This window comes from Brienomyrus brachyistius, chromosome 2, assembly GCF_023856365.1.
Source record: "Brienomyrus brachyistius isolate T26 chromosome 2, BBRACH_0.4, whole genome shotgun sequence".
NCBI lineage: Eukaryota > Metazoa > Chordata > Actinopteri > Osteoglossiformes > Mormyridae > Brienomyrus > Brienomyrus brachyistius.
The window spans coordinates 17,066,702-17,086,009 of NC_064534.1; the positions used below are offsets into that span (position 1 = coordinate 17,066,702).

Consider the following 19,308-nt stretch of genomic DNA (forward strand, 5'->3'; position numbering starts at 1 on the left):
CTCAAACTCCAGAGAGTTACTGACATGGTCCAAGAAAACAAAGAAACACACGCCAACATACGTACGTAAAAACAGGTGACTGACTCTTACAAATAGCCAGTGTCAATGGCCATACTGTATGTTAGGAATACAGTATGTGTGCTGTTAAAACAATGCATATTTCTGTCTCTCTCTCTCTCTCTCTCTCTCTCTCTCTCTCTCTATATATATATATATATATATATATATATATATAGTTTATCAATTTTTTTATGATTAATATATTAATAGAGAAACACAAGCTGGACCTTCAGATTCCATTTACAGTTGCTTTCCATACAATATCACTCTCAGGATTCATTTTAGTTTATTTGTAGTGGAGCTGTCAGAGGCTGCTAGCTCAAAAATGTGCTCACAAACAAGAGGTTAGTGAGCAGCTGTTGTGTAGTGCGGCCCGACTCTGAGTCATTGCCGTACAGTACATTTCTCTGTCAGCCTTCCAAGTAAAGGGTGTTCATGGCAGACTGCCAACGGAGAAACACCCATCCTCAGTCTCCATGCCAACACACCAAGCTCAGGTCCATATAAACACAAACATTTTTTCAAAATACCCTTTAATCATACGAAAGAGTGTAGATACAGAGACTGACTTGCTGGCCAGACAAGTATAAACTACAGCTGTCTGCATTTGGTCCCATTAGACATACACACTCATGTGCACCCACACACACACACATATATATATTCAATGTATGTGCACAAACACACATACACACACATATTTATATATATATATATATATATATATATATATATATATATATATATATATATATATATATATTTATAAGTTAGTATATCGTCTGATATATCATCAGTGTTGTTGTTATATATATTGTGTCAAGGTAGTCAATACTGCTCTGAGAATCAGTGTAAGATAAAGGTGAAATACTGGAAAAAAATCCCTAGACAACATTTTTAATGAACAATATCTTCCTGAAAAGCAATTCTGTAGTAAGCAGAACTGAGCAGGGACTATACTGCACTGTATATACAACACCAAGCAAATAAAAAGGTTTGCCGAAACAGAGTGAATATTTGTCCTCTGACAAAAGTACTGACATCAATGTTCTGAACTTTGATACCTGTTAGTCATTACTAGAAATTATGACAGCAATTCTTCATTGATTTTCCAATGTATAAACAAAATCAATACTAGACCAAACAGGTCTCATATTTAAAAGGGACTTCCTCTGTAATTACAATTGTAATTGGGCTGTAGTTCTATATGTCATTTCCGTGTTTACTGGGATGGGAAAAAGTATCAAATAATACTTGGTGGAATAATGGCTACAGACCAGTATCACTCTCCCTGTGTCATGCAGGTGACCTCCATGTACGCCAGTTTCCTCCCTTAGTCAACAGACATGGCTAGATGGCATCTCTAAACTGCTCGTTGTGAGTGCTTGTGCATGTGCCTTGTTATGGACTGGTACCCTCGTTATGGACTGGTACCCTTGCCCCATGCTGCCTGCTGTTGGAATACGGCTCTGATCGGGACAGGCAGTTTCAAAAGGGACACAAAAGGGATTTTTCCTTTTCGTCTGGTAAAAAATCCTTCAAGAGGAAAATATGTGCTAAACTTGTGTAAATATTCACCAAAATAGTTAATCTCCATAATAGCTACTACGGCAACAATCAACAAGCTAATTTATTGCTGCCAAGCTGGCTAGCTAGCTAGTTAGGAAGTCACCAGCTGCAGCCGATTACCCATAGAATATTGTAGCCACAATGCTTTCCTAATGGTCAAATTAACTGGATTAAATTCACAAATTAAGTAGAAATTAACTGCACATTTCCTTTATTTTCAAAGGGAAAGGCAGTGAGTGGATTTTGTTAGTGAGGATTTTCAGGTCTACAAACATCCCCAAAACCCATATGCTGCACTATTCCTCTGACATATTAATGGTTCACATGAAGGCTGTGACATTTTCCATGTCAGTGGTGTATGACTGCTGCTGATGTCTGCCAAGCTGCCAAGACAGTCAGAGGATCTCTTGATAAAAACGACAATATATATATAAAAGAAGGTGTGTGTGTGTGTTTGTGTTTTTCAAAAAAAACCCCAAAGTCCTGTATTTCATTTGGCTCATGGTTAAGGTTTGGGCTGGGTGGGGTTAAGGCTGTCATTAATGAATGGATGGTCCACACAAAGATATGAATAGAAACCTGTGTGTCTGCGTGTGTGTCTGTGTATCTGCGTTTACGTATGAAGTACTGTGCAAAAGTTTGAGGCAGTCAAAGAAAATAATGCATCAGTGATCTTCATGTTGGTGTAAAACGATTATTTCATGTCTGTCAAAGTATGTGAATATCTAGTACTATAATAATGTATCACATAAATGAACTTATTTATACACAGCAAATATAACACATAGAGTTTTCTATTATAGTGATTATAAGCTACCTGCAATTCTCAAAACCTACAATTTTTTATGTTGCAAAAATAATTACATGTAATGAAACCCGGGTGAAGGCAAGGCCTTCCTGAAAGCCGCGAGCAGCTACCAGACCTGGCAGGATGCGGGAGGCGGCACATAGCAAGGCCTTCCTGCCGCTAGCTTGATGCCTTCATTCATTCCATGACGTAATCAGGACTAATTCCTGCGTATCACCATCGTGCACACAGGCTTCCATTAGCTATAACGGCCATTCTCTGGCCGCTTAAATCTTCATCCATGGCTTTCTGGGTTACCATGTAACAAGAGGACGTGATTAACGGAATGGGATCGGTAGACATGGCTGGTACTTCAAGTTATTTTTCAGCAGAAAAGTTTTTTTTATCGATCTCACCACAGCGTGTTATGAAGTAGATCTATTCCTTACAAATATACCGGATTAGACACAATGATACCTGCTAGAAGCATGTAAATGCATAAAGAGGGCATTGTGGGTAAATAAAGCAGTGCATTGTGGGTAAATAAATCAGGGCATGCGGAAATTTAAATGCCTTAATACAACAAACCATGAAAAGAACATTTTAAAGAAAGACTAAATCTATTACAAACGTTGTGTATACATACATATATATACGTCAGAAACATTTTGAATGTGGGGGGACACACTGGCATAAAACAAATATCTTATGTTACATATGGGGGGGGGGGGGGGTCCAAAACGAATAATTACTAGAATGAATATACAGAAATTAACTTTCGATATTTCATCGATCTGTAAGACTTTTATCCTACTTGCATAAATGCAACCAGATAAACAGAATTTCAACTAAGATGCATAAAATGTGAGTAACAGATCTAAACAGAAATGAACTTTAATTACTCAGTTATCTCCATAGTGTAAAAGAGTCAAGCTCACTGTTGGAGCCTGGTAATCGCTTAAATGATTCACAGCCAGCAGTCTGCAAACTTATGGAGTTCCCTCATTAAGACTTGGGTTCTCTACCATAAACCAAGGATAACAAAACAGAGTATTATTGTATTATTTATTGTGGTGTTACTAAACCACTATCAAACATTTTTTTTTGACCCATACGGTCAACATATAACACTGGGCAACATCACATTGGGCATATGTCCAATGCGGGTCTAGTTACTTTTAAAAGAGCTATTGGAGCAGCCCACAGGAGTGCGAGTCATCCATGACACTGTCAAACTGACAAAACTACAGCTTTAGATGCAAAAGTTATTTTGTTTCGGTTTCCTAACAAGTTTACTTACTTAGTTTACTGTTCTGAAACTGACAATTTAATTCAGAAATTCAAAATATTTTACTGTAAACCCCTGATGAAACTTTCAATCGAGAAATATACGCATCCTGCAGAGAAATTCCCACTTCTCCTAATGCATGCCATCTTTTATAAAGGCACATACACACATCTCTTTCTCCGAACTTTGACACTGGCTCTAAAATCCCATATGTTTAAATATGCCCCGCACGTATAACGGAGCCATTAACGACAGGGTAATGATAATGTTAAAGACGACGGCTAACACTCAGGACTCACATTGTAGAGAATGTCCACCCAGCCCTCCATGGTGATGCACTGGAAGACGGTCAGCACAGCGAACAGGATGTTGTCGAAGTTGGTGATCCCGAAGTTGGGCCCAATCCAGTACTCCCGACACACGGTGTCATTCAGCTCGGCACAGGTTCGAGCCGGTGCCTCCAGGCCACAGGGGAAATCTGCCGCCAGCTCTCCTGTAACGACAGGATGCAAACAACAAGAGTGTAGGTTTGGTTTCAGCATTGGCAGGGACCAAATCAGCACCAAACGACCCCACCCCCCTAAACAAACACAGTACTCCCACAATATGAGTAGGGACAAGTCCTTACTGTCCAAACCCAAATCTATGCCCTTGGCAAAGAGCCATGTAAAGATTCAGAGACTGGGAACAGAACCACATGAAAAAATATATTTGTTTCTTTTTTATAAATTGTAATATATTTTGTTCTAAACTGAATCAGCAGAAGGACACAGAACCATATGAAGTGTTTCCCCCTGAGTCTCCACATGCACTCTTGGATTACAATGTTGGTAACTGTAAAAGTGAGACCCCCGCATCTACCAGTGAAATGAATAGTTTTCAGGATTCTTAGAGTGTATTGATTTGGGAGCCTCAGCCAATACTAACTACAACAGCATCGCTTATTGACTTTCATGCTTTACTGCTGTCACTCTGGCTAACAGCTTTTACTCATTCTATTAAGTGCCTGGCTATTTCTGTTACACTGAAACCATTACAGCAGTTTCTCCACCACCTTCTCCACTCTGATAAATACATTGTACTTAGTCTAGACAGACAGACAGATATACCTCTAGCATACAGTGTTTAAATAACTTCCAAATGTTGTGAGAGTGTTTCCATTCCACACCAATAGGGTGTAAATAGCTTGTGAATAACTTCCTTCAGTGATCATCAAAGGTGTCAGCTTGGTAAAGATTATTGCTTCCGATTAGAATTACAATGAACAAAATCCACACTATATAGAGTATGTTTATGCCATGGTAACAGATGATCATAATGTGTGGGGCTGGGTTATCAGTAAGGGTGACCAGGTAACCAGACTCGCCTTTTAGTTAACAATGCCTTTGTTGGTTATAATCAACTCATTAATAAGTTAAGGATACGTGCCTTTTGAAGTGGAGAGGTGGACTGAGAGTGGTAATGGTAAACATCAAGATCCAGTGACAAATGCAGACATGTCTATTTCGTTTATTGGGCAAATTGACTCATCCAGGACTGTTCAGTACCTCATCTTTTGTTTCATTTTTTATATTTAAGAAGCAGCCTTGTGAAGAGTAATAAAAAACAGCTTCCCCTGCTCTGGGTAGACATCAAACTACTTAGACTGCTTGCCAGCTATATTCACATCCACTTCCATGTTGCAAAAATGACACAAAATCCTTTAGGATCTTGTCCCTCTCCCTTGTTTCAGCTCTCACTTAAAGTTGACTTTACTTTCTCCGTCTCTGCCTGTCCCGATGAGGCTTCTACAGAGGCCCCAGTTAGCAAAACGTTTTAAAAGCCTAGAGGAATTTGAAGAGAGCCAAACTCTCCTCCATATGAATCAGAAAGCACCCGTATCATATCTGTGATCTCGGAATGAACAGCTCACTGGCAATCCAGCCTGGATGAATGGGCTACAGCAAGCCTCTCTAACAGTCTGGTGGGCTCATGGACACACACAGGTTTAAAGTTTTCATTCCTAGGGTCTGGCCAGGCTTTTGGAAAATATATTTTCTTACATGGTTTTCAATTTTTATTTCAGCATTTAACTATAGCAGGTACCCTCCCGAGAACTAGGGACACAAGTGGTAACTGTGATTATTCAGTGTGAGTAGTAAGCAGGGCACAACCCTGAAGGAAAAAGCTCCCTGTGTGGGGCCAACTGGAGCCAGAGGAGCATTTAGTGTTAGCCGTGTGCGTGTTTTCAGGCTTTGCTCACTCTGTTTTCTTATATTGTACTCGGTGCCTCTATCACACCAGCAGCCCTACACAGGTCCATAGCCACAAAACATTTCAGCAGGTGTCCCCCTTGCTACATTTCACTGATCAGGGACTTTGTCTGGGCCCTCTTGTGCCAGATGGGCCCTATCGTTTACCAGTCCTAAGAGCTTGCCCTCGATGTACAGAACTTATCTCCGATATGGTAAGGAAAAGAGGGACAGGCCACTGCAAACCAAAAAAAACATATCTACTGGACCAAAAACCGAAATTTGAAAACAGTACTGCATATTTGTTCATTTTTGAAAGTGTGGTAAATGTTATAAACTTCTCCCCCATTACTTATTTACTGCATTCAGACAAAAGACACAGTATTACATCAAACTGCAGCATTAATCCTCTAAACCAGCATACTTATATTTTTTATTGTTACGACCAGTATTCTTAAATATTATCTGTCCTGTTTCTGCATCAGGCCTATGGGCACAGGCCTGTGCCAAATCTGAGAGAGTGCGGATCTATTCCAAATCCATTGTAAAAGTGTTCTAACCCCTCGCCCACTAACCACTAATGACCACTATACTCTTTCTTAGCAGAGCCCCACCCTTCAACAGCAACAACAATCAACATTACTGGGCCTTCATGATTAAAAGTATGTCTGTAACAGGTAAAGGCCTGGCACTTCTTCAGCATCTAGGATCTTTGGCTTCTGCCACCTGTTGGGTGGAGGAGACTTAAACTGTTCAGGTACCTAAGCAACCCTTCTACATGAGCGTTCGATTTGCCACAGAAACAGAAAATAGCACAACACTAAACAGCAAAGCACCCAATTCTGTTCCATCCTTCCTTTTTACCTTTGTTGGACCTGTTCTGATGATAATATAAGAATCGATAGCAGCAACATATTAATGAAAAAAGAAAAAGTGCGCTTAAAGGTTCCAGATGTACTATTGTCAGATGGAAGTGGGACCATTAAGTTTACAATCCCTGGCCTGTCTGACCACTCCAAGACCGGCGAAACATGAGCACCACCGACCGAGCTGTGGGGGAGCCGAACGTGGAGAAATGAGAATGATGATCAACTGCAATTATGTGCAGTATGTTCAAACAAATCTCACTTTGAATACACACACATAGGCCTCATGCAGGGATTGAATCAGTCACACCAGTTACTCTACAGGAACTATGCTCCTACCATGGACATATTACCCTCCCATCTCTAGTTTTATTGTCATGCTAACAAAGTGACCGTACATATTACACTGCAAATTTATTGCTTTATATTAATCTCGTTTATGAGCCTGGAAGGAATAATATGAGAAGGGTTTCAAGCGGTGATAAACGTCCCTAAGTTGCATTAACCCTGTAATTACAAGCTGGCCTTGTCACAGGGATTTACAGATAACACAGAGAATAACGTGCTGCTCTGCTTTCAATGTCAATATGTTAATAGGTGGGTTTGGATGAAGGTTAAATGTCTCAGTAATTCACACAGAAACCACACGTAGACAGCTTTTATATCTCAGAGGGGATGTCCCATTAAGTCTTTCAGTAAATTTCAGAACATATATATAAATTAACCAAATGTGCCAAATATATTATATATATGTTATGCAGATCCTACATGTGCATAATGTAGGTGTAATGATGTTAATGTTTGTGTCTTGGAAGTTAAATAGGGATGTTTGGGCAGCACAGTGGCCTCAGCCCTGTGCATGTGTGCGTGTGTGTGCGTGTGTGTGTGTGTGTGTGTGTGTGTGAACGGGTATACCTATCCTTATGGGGTCCCCATAATGTGATAAATATCCATTTTTTTTAAATTAAAACTCTATTTTATAAAAATCAATGACTGCTATGAAAAAACTAAAAATACAAAAACTCTTGTATTTTGCTTGGTTACATATGGTTTAACGATATTGCATTGTTGTTAAACAGATTCATCGCTCGCACTGCTACACCCTTATTCGAGTGGTGCTTTTCTACTAAATTTTGACTATACGAGTGAGACACGCTGACTGGGACCAAGCATGGGAGACGATTACCCCCAATCCCGCAGTGAGAGAAACAGAAGAACCACCGGCTCAGTTGTGATCACGTAACACTAGGCAGACAAAGCATATACATACTGTAATACTCGTATTGTAAGACCTCGCTCATTTATCAAGTTAAAATTTATAAAAAATTTGTGCTCCTCTTGCAAAACACTCGCAGACCAAGTGACTCACAATCCAAGGTTTTACTGTATTTATATTCAGACCAAGGTTTGGATTTTGTTTCAACTAGCCAGTTGAGTATGAAGAGTCACAGTCACACAGTACTCGACTGGTTGGTTGAAACAAAATCTTGGCCAGGATTTGTACTTTCTAGACTTGAAATGTCCACCACTGTATACAATATACTTTCGCTTTGTAATGAAAGCAGAAAAAATTATAAAAAAGGAAAAAAAAGAAAAATTATTATATATCCTATTATACAGTGTTATAAATATTTTAAAAGTTTGGACTGTTTCTTGGTATTGTGAGAATATGTTCTAAAAAAACCCAAATAACATATTTTGCGTGAAAGTTTTATTTTTGTATTATATAGTCCCCATTAGAGGGACTACAATATACATCTTTGAATGCTTATTCTTCGTTAGTCAAATGAGAGTAGTGCAACAGGAGATGGATTAGGACCACATTAACATCACCGCATCATAAATCCAGGACTACCGCATCATAACTCTATCATGACCGACAAAAATTAAAGTAAATATTACAGCAAGAAAATAACCAGGGTAAAAACCACAAAGCACTTCCACAGCATCACTGCATCACTAAATGTGAGACAGCTGGAGATTCTCATAAGTTTGATTAAATACTAAAAAGTGCTCCTCAGAAGTGAGAGCCATGGAAACAGAGCCGATGCCATGTGCTTGGATCTCTAACCTGTGTCGTCCCTGAAGCAGGCGTGGTGGAACTTGCCCATGTAGAACTCCACACCGATGATGGCAAACATGACGATGGCAAAGAAGAGCAGCAGTCCTATCTGAAGCAGAGGAACCATGGCCTTCATGATGGACTTCAACACTACCTGCAGGCCTGAGAGGGAAGAGACACAGACTCACAAGGACCTTTGCACGAACAGGGGTGACTTGTTTTTTGGAATTACGCAGTGACCAGAGAATTCTACATCAGGAAACACAGAATATTCAAAGTAGACATAAGTATATTCACAAATGCTTATAGCTTTCTAAACGATGTTCAAATTTGTCTTTAAACTAGCTCACTTCTACCATTTGTTTTTACAATTAACTCCAGTTAAAGTTTTTAATAAGCGATATCAAACATTGACATAATCTGATAAAATGAAAGAAAAATACATTTACAGTATGTAGGGTATTTGTTGAAAACAAGAATATAATTTCAGTGAAATTGTACCACTATACATTTACCTTTCAGTAAGATCTTTAAAGTTTTAATATTGCTATTGAAGGTTCACTTAAGCCAGTTTAAGACTATATTCGAATCTCTTTAAAGTATTGTTTTTTTTTTAAAAAAAAGGCCAGTGTCATATACCTTTGGTATGTTGTGTGATTAATTATCAAGGGGTGTAATTGTTTGGGAATCTGGGTGATACTCACTCGGAATTCCGGAGACCAGTTTGAGCGGGCGTAGCACGCGGACGGCCCTAAGGGTCCTCAGGTCGAAGTCTGATCCCACAGTGGCCAGAATCCTGCAAAGTAAAGAAAAAGAACATTTTAAATCTGAAGTGCAGATGCAGAATTGCTATTAATTCTTGTTCCGAAAAACAGTCAGCCACAATGAGGAGGACTGTGATGAAAGATTGTGTAGAGGAAAGGGAGGCTGGAAGAAAGGTGAGTCAGCGAGTGAGTCACAAGATGGATTCTGGCACATTGACTCCAGCATTTCAAGCGAGCCTACGGGGTGACAGATGAAGGCATACGGGTGACCTGCAACTGTAGCCTAATGACCAGAGGGAAACGTTCACTTCTGTATTTTCAGCTTCATCGAAGGAAATTAAGCCGAACAAAACGGTCTAACCTGAAGGAAAGGGAGGCACCTCGGTCACTTTTCCCAGGATTTGGTTTAAAGAGTTTACACCTCCTGCCTTAGTGCATTATTCTCGTGTAAAACGGCTCTTCAGATGCGTCATCAGACGTGAAAGTGGGGCTGTCACTATTTATTATATCAATAATCCAGTAATGCACTCAAGTTGCATGTTTTCGGACAGTGTAAGGAAACTGAGGATCCGGCAAAGAGGCCACGCACTTACAAGGTGAACATGTGAGCTACACAAACATTAACTGGCGGTGAGCAGCAACAGTGCTGCCGAATGTACCACCCTACCAAGTCAGCGAGATGTGCAATGTTAATATCGACCTGGCATTTCATGCACACGGACCTGCACATCGCAAGGATTGCGATAGTCTGCTGCAACTTAGCTTTTTAATGATGGTTCCTTTTCAACATTATCTAGTATATGTAACAAAAAAAAAATGTGTAAAGTTTGCCGCTGTTTTCCATGACCTGCGCTCTGCGAGACCAGATCATAATCATTCTCTGCTTGTTGTTGGATTCAGTCATAGACCGTGCAGCGTATTTGTGAGGAACTAAAAGTATGTGAAGAGGGGAAAAGCGAACCAGAACTGGTCACAAAAAACTTTCATCTTACACTGTATGGAAATGTTTTGTAATCCATAGATAAGAAATGGTGCAGAAGCAAGTGATTTGTCAGTACTGCTTTGGGTCTGCTGGCATAACTCAGGGCACCATCACCAACTTATTATATAGACTCCGTTGTTAGATTATGAGTTATATTTGGAGTTATATATATACACACACATATAACCTATTGTGTATAATGACGTGACTAAGCTACAGGACTTTTTCGTGTTAGCAGTGATCATTTTGACAAATGGGAATCGTAGAAAGTCCGTCGAACTCGAATGTCTTCGTTTCACATGCATTTGCTTTGCAGTCTTTCTGTGGTGATATTTAAGTCCCACTTTACTGACAGACGGCTTCATTTTCTTTCACTTTTAATGTGACGTGCTACTATGATGCTGCCATTCTATATCTGTATCCTCACCGTCTATGCGCCATCTTCCATCCGCCATTTTGCGCGAGTAATCGATTAGGGACATTTTAACTGATGCTTTTATACAATCGAGAAATCGAGTTTAATTGAATAATCATGACAGCTCTATGTGAACGTAATGCACACTGTTTCGTTTGTTTCGTTCGCCTTCCTGGGATACAGTACCCTGCCCAGAGCCTTCTGCTGCTCGTCTAGACCCTCGTGCTGATTCGTCTGGCCAAGCAGCCAGACCTGGATGTGTTTCGAAAGGTCGTCAACCAGCCAAGCCAGGTGCCCCGTGGGTAGCTGCTCGCAATAGCAGCGTGAGGGTAAATGTCCTGCTAAGGCACGCCTGAGAAGGTACAGAGTGATCCAGGCAAAGCGGCGAGTTCAGCACCGAATCGGGGGGGGGGGGGGGCAAGAGCAGGCTGAGAACAGCTGAAAATTAGGGATCCTGCTGTGATTTCTCCTTAGTTTGATTTATTGAGCGACGCTGGTAAAGCCAGTCATGAAAGTGAAAATGCAAAATCAAACCAAAAATCCAAATGCAGAAGTAAGGAAAAACGATTCCCATGTGCATAAGACATCCTTTACACTTTGTCTCCATTTCAGTTCAGACTGATCATCCATATTTTCGCAGGGCGGAATATCAGGCTGTCAGAGGGTTTCCAGAATCTGCTTTGGACCACAGCTCCAGGTCGTGGGAGAGGAGGAGCTCACCCCAGGGATAAAAGGTGTGCCTATGGAGCCTCTCTGCACTGACCACGCACTCCAGATCCGGACCATACAGCCAGCCCCCCAAGGCCATGTCCATGCTAGCATTCAGTATTACAATGGAAATAGCTAAAAACTGCCCGGAATCTCGCCTTTTCCTGCGTCCCAGCCATCAGCCCACCAGACAGTAAATGGAAACCAGCATCAGACACAGGGATATTCCTCACTCTATTTAAACTGGCTTCTCTGTGACATCTGTTAAATTATTGCTGGGGATTCACGGCGGGCTCACTTCTCATTAATACGGCAGGGGTGGGGGAACATGCGGGCGATACAGAGGTGGAGAGTCACGCTGACTCTGCGAGCGGCAGAGATTTTACGGCAGACGTGGCAGAGCCTGCCTGCTCCATGTATGGGCACAGCCACCAAAGGCCCATCTCAGCCTAGTGGGGGTGGGGGGGGGAGCAGCATTCTGTATGAAACAGTTACAGCATTGTCAGGGGCACTGGAACCAAGTGGGATATGTGTACCCCCAATATTTAATGGATTCATTCACCCCCCCCTCCAGTTAATAGACCTTTGCATATAAATTATTAAGTTCTGTCCCCTCCTTATCTAACTCTGCCTCACCATTGAGGCCTGTTGATAATCCATCATCTTCGTATTGTAATGCAGTTGTTCTCGTCACTGATCGCACATTCGGTGTCATTCCATGAGGTTTTTGGCGGGGGGTTTCGTGTTCAGTTACACCTCTTCTACTCAACGGACCACGCAGTACATCTGAATATCTGGTAATGGGGGCAGTAAGGGGGGTCGTACCGAGGGTGGAAAGTTATCTTACTGTATGCTGCTCAGAGCGGCAGGCGGCAAGGAATTAACACGCATGCTGACACAATGAGCCTGGAGTACGTGCAACCTCATTAACCAGGAGAAGCATCCCTGAAAGGCTATTGAGAACCCTCAGCTCCCAGATTGTATAATAAAGGCTAATAGTTTTGCAAAAGCACATCATTCTATGGCATTATGAAGCACGCATAAATCATCACTACAGCTCTGGATGTAACGTTTGTGATTTTTTTTTCTCTATATGCGATTTTGGTTATTCTAAGCATTGGGATTTCATCACCTATTGGGGGGGGGGGCAGCAATACTAAGATGACAGAAATTAAGAAAGGGTCGGTGAGAAACTGGTCTTTTTGACCTCTTTTAAATAAACAAAGGTTTATTTTCCAGTACAGGTCCCCTTCTTTACGAAAGTAAGAGCATTCCCATGAAACCTTTTGTAAGCCAAAATGGCATAAAGCAAAAAAGTAGTTACCATTAATTTATAGGGGAAACAATTTTTGAACATTTCCAGACCCAAACAAATAATCTACCAAATTATACCAACTAACACAAACTGTAAAATGTAAAAACAACACTGACATTTCAGCACTGAAATTGTACGATAAATACACAGCCTACATAATGTAGCAGTAATGTATCAGTGTACTTTCACTTAACAGGATACAGCCTAAATAACGATACATTATAGCGAATACATAAACCGGAAAGGTAGTTATTATCATTGGCTCTGACCATGATCACAGTTTGCACCTTGTTTTTAGCAAGCAAGCCCACCCTTTCTTTTTCTATAATGTTAGCATGCCCAGGGGGGTTAGGCAGTCAGTTGACCTTTGACCCTTCGAGATTTTTTCTTTCTCCCTACTTTTGAGTTTTTGCTCCCTCTCCTCCATTGTCATCTGGCTTTCTCTCTTTCATTTCTCTCTTTCCTTTTCCCTGTTTTCATATTATTCTCACTCAATGTTGTAACGCATCACAACACACCAATGTAATGCGCGCTGAGTAAACTCTGTTGTGAATGGCGCTACAGTATATCTGTAATCTGTACTTTACATAATTGTATGTGCTATTCTAATATACGACTGACAGCGCAGTAGTTTGCGTGAGTAACACGTTGCGTTGTGACGTTATGAAGCCTACAATGGCACTAGGTGATAGGACTGTTTCAGCTCCATTAATACTGTATGTTATGGGATCACCATCGGACAAGTGGTCCATTGTCGACTGAAACATGGTTATGCGCGACATGACTGTACGTCTATAACTGATAAACGAACACTGAACACTATTTTTACTTTATCTCTTTTTTTCGTAACGGTGAAAAAATCTTCTTTGGATTTTTTTTTCGGTTGGCAAAAACAGGTGCTAATGTACGTTTCTCATAAAAGCGAATTGGTGAAAAGCGAGGGACGCCTGTATTTTATTAACCAGGAAAACGAGGATAAGCTCAAACCTGTGATGATATCCTACTGTATACTCTGACCAGGCAGTTTAATTACTTTTAATAAAAATTATTAGAAATGTAATGGTAATAGACAGCTTACCGGCAGGCCAATAATAATTAATAATTATTATGGCGATAAATCAGGAGAGTCAATGCTTCACCAAATTGACATTGCTGTTGTTACTGTTGAATAAACAGTACAATCAGCAATACACAATAGTTCATTTGTCTGGGTGTGAACGAGTAAGGAAGATGTGCTGATTCCAGCAAATTTAATCACAATAATCAGCACAAGAAGGTTATTAGTATCTCACTGCCTCGCTAATGCTCCTTTCGTGCTCCCTCGATTGCTGCTATCAGTAAGATGGAGTGATGAGGAAAAACGGCCAATGCAAATGAGACTGTTTACTTGAGAAGGCAGAAAAGCACCGTGGGTTAATGTAGCAGGAACACAGGCAACAATGGAAGAAAGGCTATATTTAGGGGCCACATTTTTCTAGCCAATAATACTTTTAGAAGCCTAATTTCATTGTTTTAAATAACGCCCACTTGAAAATCTGATTCTGGATTCTTAATGTCGGTCTACATAAAGGAATCTAGCTGGGTCACTGTCAAAACCTGCCAATAGGTATAATGTGAACTGTCCTGTTACAGTAGAGGTACAACTATATAAAGGTGTAAAGGGTTAAATCTGTATGCTTTTAAGCTATAAATACCAGCTTCAGGTACCATGAAAATTACAAATTACGATTTATGTACTCTGATAGGGTACATTCTCTGCATAATCTTGAATATAAAAATGAGTGCCTCAGTTCAATTATTTTAATAAAACATCACATATGCCACAAACTATTTAAATGAATAATTAAACAGAATATAAGATTATATTATACAATTACATCAACCGCACACTGCACCCTTGCATACTTCAGTTATTCTAATGCAAAAATAATCATAATGATTTGATTCATGTTATATTTTAAATCTGTGCACATCGTATTACCCTTGTAGAATAATGTAAATGTTAGAAATTCTTGGACATCTCCCTGGAATAAAGTGACTGCCAAAAGCAAAAAATGAAACCAACCTTTTGATATTTCAAATCTTAATGTATGATTATCTGGCAATGGCTGGGCATAAATAAACAAAAACTGGAATGAACATGTTTACTTTCAACAGTGCGGCATCATAGCAACGAGCCACAATTTGCACAGGAAATGCAGAAGGCCACATATGTATGTATCAGCCTGAGTTTAGACCAGTCACTATGAGCAGAAAGTGGGCAGGACTGATGCCAGTGGTATCAATTTACATTTCTTATTGGCCATTTTATAATAATGTAGAAGGAAAATCCCACAACATCTAAGATAGATCAACATTCTAGAATAAAAATTCCAAACATTCTATACAAAATAAATCCATCCTCTTTTTCATGTACCTTGAGATTTCCAGCAGTCTTAAGAAGTGTATATTTGAACAATGAACATTTTTAGTTGAGTAGATACTTAATGATTACGTTTTCCTTTCATACTTCATAACCAGCCTTGCAGGCATTCAAATTAATGTCAGAGTTTTGTAACTGAATACAGGATTCAATTTGAAAACATCACTTTATGTTTGTTATACAAATTCAAAATTTTGATTACATTTTGACATTAAATTCACCCCATGCCTTTTCAATTTTGAGAGTACAGTGCAAGGAGAAATAATGTTTTCAGAATTTTAACAACTACATTAACTGGATATGGAAAGCAATCGAGTTAAACTGGCTCGGGGTTGTATGCGCCTTGAATGTGGCTCAGAAACGCATCTTGCATAATGTGCAATAAGGCACATCCTTGAGAATTAGAAGCTGCCCCTGGGAAGAAGCCTTAAAAAAGAAATAAACACACAAGCAAACAAAAATCCCGTCTGCTGCATCACATGGATCCATATTGAAATTATTTTCGAAGCATTTTGCCGTGGACTGGAAAGCTGAATTCGCACTGGAGATCGGTGCTGCAGACATGCCGCATTGTGTGATGTGCATGATTTCTCAGGAAAGTAACATATTGTGCGGCATTAACTCTCCCCGCTAATGGAGGGAGTGGATCCAAGAAAATGGGCCTCACACAATTATAGAACCGCAAGAACCTTTTACCGTGGGAACCAGGCACTCAGGGGTGCGCGGCCCGTTGGGCTGTCGTCCTGCTAGCAAACATCCATTTGTCAGGTGCACAGTGAGGGATGACTCATGCCACACCGCTCCACATTCAGAAGCCCTCTGTCTATGCTCATGGCCCATAAATCCCTGAAATGGGATCTGCACCGTTATGGCATCCCATAGCCTGACTGTTCCCATTCCCCCTTTTTTAGCGTCCCTGAATTCCGCTATTGAGCTTGCTTTTACCTCGTATTTTTCTCTGATGCCCATCCGTTAAAGCTCTGGGAATTGACGGCTTTGCATCCGTCTGCTTGCCCCCCCCCCCCCCCCATTTTTTCTCCCCCATCTGCCTCTGGGAAGGACATTTCTGTTGCCATTGTCACTGACTAAACACACATGCCAGCTAAACACACACTCCAGCAACAATACTGCATTCAGATTCCCTGAATGCTCCTTTCACAGCTATGTAGCCTCTCCATGCCCCGCCGCTCATATGTGGGGAACGTGACAACAGGAACTCGGAATACGCAGCCCTGTTAGCCTTGAATATGTTCAATGGGACCTTTCCTTTAGCCATTCTCCTTTTAATCTCCTTTAATTACAGTCACACAAAGATATAGGTTAAAGGTCTCTGAAGTGTTTCACCCAAAACCACCCCAGATGAGAGGCTGACTTGGTCACCGAGTGCCCATTGGGTCAGTGCTCTCAGACTGGGTCGTCTTTGCTACTGCCCCGCCCAATGGCTTCATGCCCGTCTGAGGGACATATCTGCCCTGCGTGTCATTCTAAACTGAGCAAACTGATCATGCCACCCAGACAAATGGAAATACAGGAATAGCAACGGGGGTGGCACCTGTGTTGGTATTTGTTTTAGCCTAGTGTATCATAACTCAATAGGTCACATTAGCTGCCACGTTAGTTGGTGAGTTAGTGCTCCTTACGTTTTGCCTACAAGCTGTAATTATACCTGGTCATTAATAAAACTATTCTTAGGTGGCTGCAATTACTTGGCGGAGGTGAATCTTAATAAACGCTACCGCGACCTGCCATAATGAACCAGGCAGGCAATCAGTAGGTCAGCCAATCAATAGATTTACCCGGGTATCCTTTCAGAGCATTAAAACGTCGCTTCGATGTGAATGAAAGCACATTGTTCCATAACGCGGCCCACAAAGTGACTACTGGTTTCCGTAAAACCAATAAGGATCCAGCTTACAGGCTATGCACATCGATTTCACAAAGACCAGGGGACTTGTTGAAAGGGTTGTACTGCAGGATGTACAATAACAAGTTTTCAAAAGCATCTTAGTTCATAAAAAAGTCACTTTAATTTGCATTAATTAGCAAATAAGTGGATGTCTAAATATACATTTCTGTTCAACTGTTTTGGAAAGTTTTTGAATTTTAAGTTCTGTTCATACTGTACTTCAAGATTTACTGCACATTGAACCAAAATTCTTCATTTATTTTGTAACAAGTAGTAGGATGTGGTATATATTTCCAACCCCTCTCCATGACCCTGAGCAAAAAAAGTGGTTGGAAAATCAATGGATGAATAGGGGTTAAAAAAAAGTGTAGGAATAACAGAAGACAATGTTCTTGACACAACACTTTGTCAAAACTAAACATAAGCGACTGAGTTCAAAATTGCCAGTTGCTGTCTGAGAAGATACAGTACCTTACTCCATGATTCTGTGGAAGAAAGGATCTTGCTGAGAACAAATCAATAACTTCTCACCTTAAAGACTGTTTCCTTAAAACCTATAATGACCCACAGCCCTGCAAAATAACCACAGACATGTGAAACTATTGACACTTCGACATTACAGAGAGCCAGTTTGAGCAAATTGCAGTGTATCATTGTATTTGGGATGGTCTGTGATCTTTAGAAATATATTTCCAGTCCATTCATATCCTTCTTCTTTTTTGTTTTTTTAAGAATTTTTGATCACAGCCCCCATAATAAATGAATGGCTCTGGGGTTGCCCCCCACAGCGACAGCAAACGGCACAAGATGGCATCTGCAGAAATGCGTTTTTTGCACCGAGCCCAGAACAATGCAATTAGACAGACGTGTATCTGGAAAGCCGCTGTTTCCGGCTCATGGACAGCAGAATCTCATTCAGGCCTCATTTACTGTGCGCTTGCATGCAGTAGCTGCGTCCTTTTCTCCAAATCTAGCTTTTCACAGGAAAATTTGAATAGAAAAAACATGATCTTCCTTCTGATACTGTTTTCCCGGGGAAATTCCATCTCATTCATTTTGAAAAAGCCGCATAACGGCATTGATTCTCTAAGCTAAACGTCGTCTTTTTCACTTTGCGGTTGCCGCAGCATCGCCAGGGACATGGGAGTCATATAGTGTTAATTACCATAGAGAACAGAAGGAGAGAGAAGCGCTTATCAGCTTTAATTGACTGAAGTACCTTGCAAAGAGAAAGGCTGAGATTCAAACAGATGGGTGCAAAACTGTTAGCTGTGAAAGCATCAGTTTTCAAGTTACATTGAGCTGTGGTACATATCCTGCGCATTAGCATGGAAAGATAAGATATTACCCCCATAAAGCTGTATAAAATGTAATTAGCTCCTTCTGCATAATTCTCCTCATCGGACCTTAGGGTAACATCTCCATCATCAAAAGCCAGTAACATCAGCGCTGGCTTCAAATATTCTCCAGTGTCACCCTTCACTTTTAATACAGTGCAGTCCTAGTACGCTACACAATGTGCAGATATTCGCTTTGCAATCTTCGGTGGTTTGTAATATAATTACTACCAGGTCAGCTAAATGGAGTATAGTCATGTAGGGGGGCATATTTCACGCTAATCTCAATGGCAGGATGAGTTTATTCATTCCCTTCATCTATAATGGGAATAACGTCTTAGAGACTTCTTGTCTTCATAGATAAAGCAAAAACAATTTTCTCTCTCAATATGCTATTCATTCACGTAGTTAAGCTAAAGGAATAGATGCATTCTCAAGTGAACGAACTGAATTGAATCTAAACTGTAAATCTTGGTCCAAAGGTTTTCAGGAATGAGAGAATCACTTTTGAAAAGTATAAATGAATATATTGTGCGGCTCCCAGAGTGTCACCGCATAAGGCTGCCGTACAAGCAATAAAAGCTACTTACAGTGCG

At 40.5% G+C, this 19,308-nt stretch overlaps 1 protein-coding gene across 6 annotated transcripts in view; it reads right to left on the minus strand.

Annotated features, from left to right (window-relative positions):
• The window catches only part of cacna1ba (calcium channel, voltage-dependent, N type, alpha 1B subunit, a), a 140,595-nt gene that overhangs the window by 84,965 nt on the left and 36,322 nt on the right, over positions 1-19,308 (minus strand). For all 6 annotated transcript variants that reach the window (XR_007387185.1, XM_049001113.1, XM_049001114.1 and 3 more), the window contains exons 4-6: positions 9,568-9,659; positions 8,873-9,025; positions 4,004-4,197 (exon numbers count right to left, since the gene is read on the minus strand). Coding sequence is in view for 5 of the 6 variants with exons in the window: in XM_049001113.1 (XP_048857070.1) it covers positions 4,004-4,197; positions 8,873-9,025; positions 9,568-9,659 (439 nt within the window). In the remaining variant the exon portion in view is untranslated. The remainder of the gene's footprint in view (positions 1-4,003; positions 4,198-8,872; positions 9,026-9,567; positions 9,660-19,308) is intronic.